This window comes from Rhinopithecus bieti, unplaced genomic scaffold (genome assembly GCF_001698545.2).
Source record: "Rhinopithecus bieti isolate Rb0 unplaced genomic scaffold, ASM169854v2 scaffold_22042, whole genome shotgun sequence".
NCBI classification, from domain to species: domain Eukaryota; kingdom Metazoa; phylum Chordata; class Mammalia; order Primates; family Cercopithecidae; genus Rhinopithecus; species Rhinopithecus bieti.
In genome coordinates this window covers 393,052-401,747 of record NW_016810459.1, presented here as the reverse complement: position 1 = coordinate 401,747, position 8,696 = coordinate 393,052, and the positions used below count along the sequence as shown (strand labels likewise).

Genomic DNA, 8,696 nt, shown 5'->3' with positions numbered 1-8,696 from the left:
CTCTAAAGGGACAGGCCTGACCAAATAAGATGGAGCTGCCTTTCCCAAGACATTAGGGGTTAGTGGCAGTGCTGACTTGGGCTGGCAGGAGACCCTGCTTCAATCTGGTCTTTGGTTCAGCTTGGAAAACAAATCCAAATCTCCTTGTTGACAGAACTTCAGATGGTCCAACAGAGCTCCTCGGAGGTATGAGGCCTGAGGCCTGAAGCCTGAAGGGACCAGCAGGTAACTGGGCACCACAGCCTGAGGGCAATCGGCCCCAAGCAAGAGCATCCTACTTCCTCAGAGGGTTTGTTTGCTTGAGGAAAGTGAAGGCTGGCGGTCATATTCCTTCAGGATCTTCCAAAAATGTTGGCAAGGGTGATCCTGATGAAGCCCCCTTATTTGGTGGCCAATGCCAGCTCCAACTGGACTGGCAAGCCAAAAATGACCACTCTTTCCTGTGGTTCAGAATTCCCAACCTGCCCTAATGGAGACGCAACCCGAATCCAAGAGTAAGGCAGGCAGCGACAGTTAAGTTACAGCGTGATGCCTACTTCATAAAGCACAAAAGACCATGTGGTTTAGATGGCAGGTCATGGAAATCTAAAGGGGATGGTGAAGTCGCACCGTAAGGGGAAGGTGACTGAGGGGCTGAAGCAGTTCGGACAGGAGAAAGGATCAGGAGGAGACAGAGCGGAGAATGGAGCCTGAGGGCTACCCAGGGGTGGGAAGAGGGTAGCCCGAGACCCGTGGGTCGGCCTGGGTTGGTTGTGCTGGGCAGGTTCTCAGCGGTGGGAAAGTCTGGCCACACTGCCTTGGCTTCCTGACTGGACTTCACCTTGACGGGTGGGGGCGGTTTCTGTCCCACCCCTGACCCCCCTGTCCAGCCCTTGGAGCCAGAGCACGGTTTGTGACAGATTCAGGGAAACGTTTGGTGCCAGATGGGAGGTAACTGGTAGCGGCTACCGGCTAAAGGCCTGCACTAGGGGGGATTCCTTCCCCCAGCAGTGCTGGTGGTCTTCATTTCCGGGTGCCTGCGGATAGGCGGGCTGGGGTCGGAGGTCGGCGGCCAGAAGCCAGATTCCCTCGGCCCCAGCTCGTCCACGTCCATCCGGCGGCTGCCAAACGACCGTAGAAAATGGTCCGGCGGCGGCCGGGAAACAACAGCTAAGTCTCCTCCAACCCCTAAATCCCGCCCCTCTCCTTCCGGCGGCGTTTCCGTGGCGACGCTGTCCAAAGTGCGGCTGCGCAAGGGTGACGGCGCGCGGGCAAGGGGAGGGGAGGGGTGTTTTGGTTCTAATCGCTCGCCGTCCTTCCAGGCTCTGCCGTTGGAAAGCTTCTAGTTCTCGGTTTCCCTTCCCTTTCCTGGCCCCAGTCCTTCCTCTCTCTTTCCCTTCTTTCCGCCTTTTTTCTGCTGCCGCTCCGGGTCCGGGCCATTTTCCGGGCCGGGCGCACTAAGGTGCGCGGCCCCGGGGCCCAGTATATGACCCGCCGTCCTGCTATCCCTCTCTTCCCCCGCCCCATGTGGCTGCGGGGCCGCGGCGGCGCTGCCCACTATGGCCCGGAAAGCAGTTAGCAGGAAGCGGAAAGCGCCCGCCTCGCCGGGAGCTGGGAGCGACGCTCAGGGCCCGCAGGTGAGGGTTGAGAGGCCGGCACCTAGGTGGTGAGGCCGAGGCACCAAGAGGGGTTTAGGGTCCGCAGATCCTGCGACAGGAATCGGGGTCCAAGGTCTGCAGTCAGAGGCAAAACAGGAATGGGGCCAGGGCCTGTAGAGTCAGGGCTGGACCCTCGTTAACTGGAGGCCAGGGCGGTGAGGAGCCAAAGGGGAACTCAGCAATGGGACATAATCCGCGGGAGGCCTGCAGCCGTGGATAGGGCTTGAAAAGAAACCAGAATCCTGGCTTTGGAGGAAGGGGAAACCGAAGTTAAGGGAATCGGAAACTAACTTTGGTAGAGTGAACTCTACCTTCCGTGGACGCTAGGAAGCTGGGATGATTGCGTCCCTCCTCGAAGAAAGAAGGAGTCTCTCTATATGTATACCCAACCCCGAACTGGGCCTTTTGGCGTTTGGACCCCAAAAGAAACAACAGTTCCCAGGTATCATCTCTATACCGCCCCCTTTGGAAAGGAAGGTCTTCTTGGACATAGATATGGCCTCTGATTTCCCGGGGGCCTACTACCCTGTTGGTGGTTGATTTTTCGAATTCTTCAACTGCCTGGAGCGCGGGCATGATGACAGAGGAACGGTCATTGATGATGCATCCCTGGAAGACCTGGCACTCAGGTCTGTCTCCTTGGACTGTATCTTCCGTGCTCCAGTGGGAGTGCAGACTGAGAGGGAGAAGGGGGCTGGGCAGAGATGCAGCCCAGGTTGGTATGGGAATCACTCGACCTCTCATTTCCTTCAATCTTTCACTGCTGAAAGGTCTAGTAAACCTTTTAGCCTGTTCTATTCTGCATTGATTCCCTTGACTTTCAGCCCTTGTAATTCACATAGGTAAGTTTGACTGTGAGCAATTTTTTTTTAATGTTGGAAGAGTTAAACGACTTTCTGGATTGAGATTCTTGTTCTCTTGTGTTTGTATTTCTGTTGTTTGTAAATTCTGCAGTATGAATTATGAGTTGTTGGTGACTTCTGTAATACAGCAGGATCCGTTCTGAAGAAGAGTAACCAAAGCCCTGATTTCTAATGTTGTTTCCACAGATTGGCTGGGATCACTCGCTTCACAAAAGGAAAAGACTTCCTCCTGTGAAGAGATCCTTAGTATACTACTTGAAGAACCGGGAAGTCAGGCTACAGAATGAAACCAGCTACTCTCGAGTGTTGCATGGTTATGCAGCACAGCAACTTCCCAGTCTCCTGAAGGAGAGAGAGTTTCACCTTGGGACCCTTAATAAAGTGTTTGCATCTCAGTGGTTGAATCATAGGCAAGTGGTGTGTGGCACAAAATGCAACACGGTAAGTGTCTGGGGGGCTGTGACCTCTCCCCTAGGTCCTGAATACATTGTGCCACTTGCTGTAGAACCTCTCACTGCTAGTTTTCCCATCTGTTTCTTTTAGAAGAGACTTGCCTTACTCTCCTTTCCATTCTTTCCCGTTGATGACTTCTTCCTCTCTTTTTGTGTTCCTTTTTTCACTCATACATTTCTTTTCTGGTAAGTCTTCAAAGGAGTGTGTTTCTTTAGGCCCTCTCTGGATGTGCTGCTTCTAGAGGGTTGGTTGGTTGTTTTTGCCTCATCTTTTTATGCTGGTTTTAAATTATAGGCCTTAAAGGAAAGACTTAAGAAATAATGATGCTCAGAGCATCATTCAGGATACATAATAGTGAAAACAGCCTAAGAACATATGTCGAAGTATTTAAAATAGCACACTTGGCTGTTTTTTAGTGAATAGAATCTAAAAATGTATAAACTGAGATATGAGAAATACATGAACTGTTTTCTATAAGGAAGGCGGGGAATGTGTGTCTGGTAGTATATTTCAGGGTATAAGCATTTGCTCTTTGGAAAGTAGCCTTTTTAAGAGTGACTAGAAAGACAATTTTAAATGAAGTGAAAAATTTCTCAGTAAACTTTGTAACCAACCCAATTATAGGCCAGGATAAAATAAGTCAAAGAGCAGAAACGTTTGGAACAGAGTCCACGAATAGCATGATGTCAGAGGAATGGCAAATAAAAAGAGGCAGTGCCTAGGGCCTAGGGGTGGGAAATGATTACGCCCAGCCCTCCCTCCATTTTCACCTCACCCTGTGTGAATAGACAAGTAATGTCATAATGTGTGAGTAAATTAACCCTGGACAAACACATTTTGGATAATGAAAAGAGAGAAGCTTGCTCTAGATCAAGAAAATCTTGAGTACTAGGAGAAGTGTCTATTTATAAAGGACATAGGCAAAAATTTAAACAGTTTTAAGGAAGGAAATGATACCATGGTGGTTGGTCTGTTTATAAAGGACATGGCAAAAATTTAAACAGTTTTGAGGAAGGAAATAATACCATGGTGGCTGGGGCCAACCTTTCATTTCCTCTTCTGTTGAGAGTCGCTTGTCTTACACAGAAGCCTTTCAAAACTAAGTGGTGGCAACAAGCCTCCACAGAACTTCCTTTTCTTGGTCTCTCCAGCTGCCCACTCATGGTTGAGAACTGTCATCGTTGTCACTTGGAGTAGGAAAAGAGTCTCCTGCTTGGAAGAGTTCATTCCACTCACTGCACATGCATCATAGTGTTTAGCCTAGCAGATATTACTGAATTGTAAACTGAATTAATCATCACAGCCTCTTGCTTCTTGAATCTATTGACACTATTTTGAAGGCGAGCATAATTAATAATTTAAGCTACTCTTAATTCCTCCCTTTTTTTGTCTTCCTACGTCCTCATAACCTAGTGTTTGGGGCAAGGAGAGCTGTTTTCATTTTATAGTTAGTATTTGTTTTTGTTTAGCTTCCAGAACCAAAGCAGGGAACTAGGAATAGTGCTCTTCTCTGAACTTTGCGACATTGGGCAAATGATTCCCTTATTTGTGCTTTTGTTACTGCATCTGCAAAATGGGAGTGATAATAATCTGGTGCTGCGAAGGTATCTGCATGCATCTGGAAAATACTCTAAGTGAGCAATATCTTACTTATTTAGAAGTACTAGTAGCAGTAAAAATGATTCCATAAGCTTTTCCCACAATTTGAAGAGAGGAAGATTATTTAAATAATTGTAACTGTCTTTGGATAATATATGAAGATTTCAGAGGTGGGAGAGATTATGTTGTGTTCTAAATAGTAAAGTTTTGATGTAGAATGTCCCTGTGCTGTGGGCTAACAATCAAACTAGGGGCAGTCATTCAATTCCCAAATTTCTTGGCCCCAGTTAGCACAGTAGTAACAGCAGGGATAGCCAACTGTTGTTTTTGTCATTGTTAACAATACAGTCATACTTTTACAAAACTACTTAATTAGAGGTGCTATAACCTTAATTAGAACATGGGTCTGGCAGCTGGGGTGGGTTAGGTATATGTTCGTGGTTTAGACTTATGCAAACTCAGATAGGCTGCGGAGCCAGACAGAAAAGCTAAGTAAAGGAAAGTTTGCTAGGCACGAGACAGTAAGGAGTAGTAGGGGCTGCAAAGAACTACAGAAGACATTCTTGACTTCAGCCAACTGTTGCCGTGTAGGAATTTGGGCCTAGTGTTAAAAAGATTTTCTTGGTAGTGTGAGGTGGCTCACATCTGTGATCCCAGCACTTTGGAAGGCCAAGGTGGGCGGATCACTTGGGGTCAGGAGTTTGAGACCAGCTTGGCCAACATGGTGAAACCCTGTTTCTATAAAAGTACAAATAAATTAGCTGGGCATGATGGTGGGTGCCTGTAATCCCAGCTACTGGGGAAAGCTGAGGCAGGAGAACGCTTGAACCCGGGAGGTGGAGGGTGCACGTGAGCTGAGATTGCGCCATTCACTCCAGCTGGGCAACAGAACGAGACTCCATCTAAAAAAAAAAAAAAAAAAAAGACCGGGCGCGGTGGCCAAGCCTGTAATTCCCAGCACTTTGGGAAGGCGAGACGGGCCACATCACGAGGTCAGGAGATCGAACCGATCCTGGCTAACACGTGAAACCCCGTCTTAACTAAAAATACAAAAAAACTAGCCGGGCAAGAAGGTGGCGGGCCGCCTGTAGTCCCAGCACCTCAGGAGGACTGAGGCAGGAGAATGGCGTAAACCCTAATGGCGGAGCTTGCGTGAGCTGAGATCCGGCCACTTGCACTTCCAGCCTGGGGACAGAGCTAGACCCGTCTCAAATAAAAAAAAAAAAAAAAATTGATACTAATGTCTTGAACCAATATAACTGGAAAGATGGCAAGGTGAATGTTAAGGAACAGATTTGGGTTTTGTCCTTTTCATCAATTAGTTGAAGTTTGGCAGAGAGTAAGGATTGAAGTTAGTGATTTGGCAGTCATTTATGTAGAAGGAATTATTGAAATTGTTACATTACCATGGGAAAGAGGGTAGAGAGCAGGCATTCCTGGCTTGAGTTGTGTAAACGTTCCCTAAAATTGCAAAGTTTTGATTATATGTGTACTTTCTGGGCAAGATTTTGGGGGGGGTGGTGTGGGAAGTAGTTCTTAGTTTTTGTCCTTAGATTTTCAAAGAGAGTACTATGAGCCAAAAATGGTTAAGAACCACTGATACTGACAGATAAGCTAAGGAGAGAACCTTGGAAAATATGTGCATTTACAGGGCAAGAAGAACTACTGCGGGGGAGCAGGGAACTCAGGAAAACCAGGAGAATACAGAAAATAATTCAAGAAAGGAGGACTTTATTTTTGTTTTTTTTTGTTTTGTTTTTTTGAGACGGAGTCTCGCTATGTCGCCAGGCTGTAGTGCAGTGGCACGATCTCAGCCCACTGCAACCTCTGCCTCCTGGCCTCCTGGATTCAAGCAATTCTCCCGCCTTAGCCTCCCAAATAGCTGGGATTACAGGTACGTGCCACCACGCCCAGCTAATTTTTGTATTTTTAGTAAAGACGGGATTTCACCATGTTGGCCAGGATGGTCTTGATCGTCTGACCTCGTGATCCGCCTGTCTTGGCTTCCCAAAGTGCTGGAATTACAGGCATGAACCACCGCGCCTGGCCGAAAGGAGGACTCTTGAAGGGGTTAGGGGTGGGGTGTGATTTGAGGAGAAGGATAGCGATCGACAGAGTGATGATCTACACAGTTGGAGGTGTTTAATTTTGGATGTGAACTCTTACTTCCCATTGTCAACACTCTCCAGCCAAAGACTATCAGGGACTGTTCTTGTTGCAGAACAAGTCAGATGTTGTTGCTTGTTGTACCTGGGAGAACCTTCTCCATAGAGGAGCAAGGGACCGCTCAGTAAGAGTGCCAGAAAGGTGTTATAACACTGGGACTTGTTGCACGTGATTTGGGGGAAGGCTTAAGGATATAGCACTTTGCTCCAGATGGATACTGTCACGACAGGGGCAAATTCTATGTTTGGGTATCTTAATCTTATCTAGAAGGAGGTTAAAGCTGTAATTGATAAAGATGAAACTGTCATTTATATTAGCAAGGTTAAGGGGATATTTGATCTTTTTGTGGTTTAGGTAGTGTTCTTGGGTTTTTTGTTTGTTCGTTTGTTTTTTGAGATGGAGTCTCGCTCTGTCGCTCAGGCTGGAGTGCAGTGGCACGATCTTGGCTCACTGCAGCCTCCGTCTCCCAGGTTCAAGTGATTCTTTCACCTCTGCCTCCCGAGTGGCTGGGACTACAGGCACATGCCACCACGCACAGCTAATTTTCGTATTTTTAGTAAAGACAGGGTTTTACCATGTTGGCCAGGCTGGTCTCGAACTCCTGACCTCAGGTGATCCACCCGCCTCAGCCTCCCAAAGTGCTGGGATTACAGGCATGAGCCACCTTGCCTGGCCAGTGTTCTTGTTTTGGTCTGTGTTCAGGTATGATTACAGAGTGGTCTTGTTTTTGTCTTTATCACAGTTACAGAGCGGCCTTGACTGATGTTGATGTTCTCTGAAATTACTTTTTTACACTAGGATACCAAGGCCTACCTTGAGAGTATCAGGCTAACCCATTATGTCAGGGGTGCTTTGTTCTCTTTTTTTTCTTTTTCTTTTTTTTGAAACCAAGTCTTACTATGTTGCCCAGGCTGGAGTGCAGTGGCGCACTCTTGGCTCACTGTAACCTCTGCCTCCGGGTTCAAGCGATTCTTGTGCCTCAGCCTCCCGGGCAGCTGGGACTACAGGCAGATGCCACCATGCCTGGATAATTTTTGTATTTTTCCTGGAGACGGGGTTTCACCATGCTGGCCAGGTTGGTCTCAAATACCTGACCTCATGTAATCTGCCCGCCTCAGCCTCCCAAAGTGCTGGGATTACAAACGTGAGCCACCATGCCCGGCCGCTTTGTTCTTTTTTAAGACAGGGTTTTGCACCCAGGGTGGAGTACAGTGGTGCAGTCATGGCTCACTGCAGCTTCAAATTCCTGGGCTCAAGGGATCCTCCTGCCCCAGAATCCTGAGTAGCTGGGACTATACCACATGCCATCAATCTGGCCTTTTTTTTTTTTTTTTTTCTGAGACTGAGTTTTGTTCTTGTTGCCCAGGTTGGAGTGCAGTGGCTCGGTCTCAGCTCACTGCAACCTCTGCCTCCCAGGTTCAAGTGATTCTTCTGCTTCAGCTTCCCGAGTAGCTGGGATTATAGGCGCCCACCACCACACCTGGCTAATTTTTTTGTGGTTTTTAGTAGAGACGGGATTTCACCATGTTGGCCAGTATTGGCTGGGCATAGTGGCTCATGACTGTAATCCAGCACTTTGGGAAGCCGACACAGGAAGATCACTTGAGCTCAGCCTGGGCAATGTAGTGAGACCCCATCTCTACAAAAAAATTTAAGAATTAGCTGGGCATGGTGGCTTGTGCCTTTGGTCCTAGCTACTCAGGAGGCTCAAGTGGGAGGATGGCTTGAGTCTGGGAAGTCAAGGCTACAGTTAAATGGGATTACATCACTGCACTCTAGCCTAGGTGACAGGACATGACCCTGTCTCAAAAAAAGAAAAAAACACAAAAGTACATAGTATCGGCCGGGCGCGGTGGCTCAAGCCTGTAATCCCAGCACTTTGGGAGGCCGAGACGGGCGGATCACGAGGTCAGGAGAGCGAGACCATCCTGGCTAACGGTGAAACCCCGTCTCTACTAAAAATACAAAAACTAGCCGG

The 8,696-nt window shown here is 47.9% G+C and overlaps 1 protein-coding gene across 1 annotated transcript in view; it reads left to right on the top strand.

The window, feature by feature from the left end:
• The first annotated feature begins 1,202 nt into the window (after positions 1–1,202).
• DCAF12 (DDB1 and CUL4 associated factor 12) overlaps positions 1,203–8,696 on the top strand; it is a 34,328-nt gene continuing 26,834 nt past the window's right edge. The window contains exons 1-2 of the mRNA XM_017892092.1: positions 1,203–1,616; positions 2,687–2,941. Coding sequence (XP_017747581.1) covers positions 1,539–1,616; positions 2,687–2,941 — 333 coding nt within the window. The 5' untranslated portion in view covers positions 1,203–1,538. The remainder of the gene's footprint in view (positions 1,617–2,686; positions 2,942–8,696) is intronic.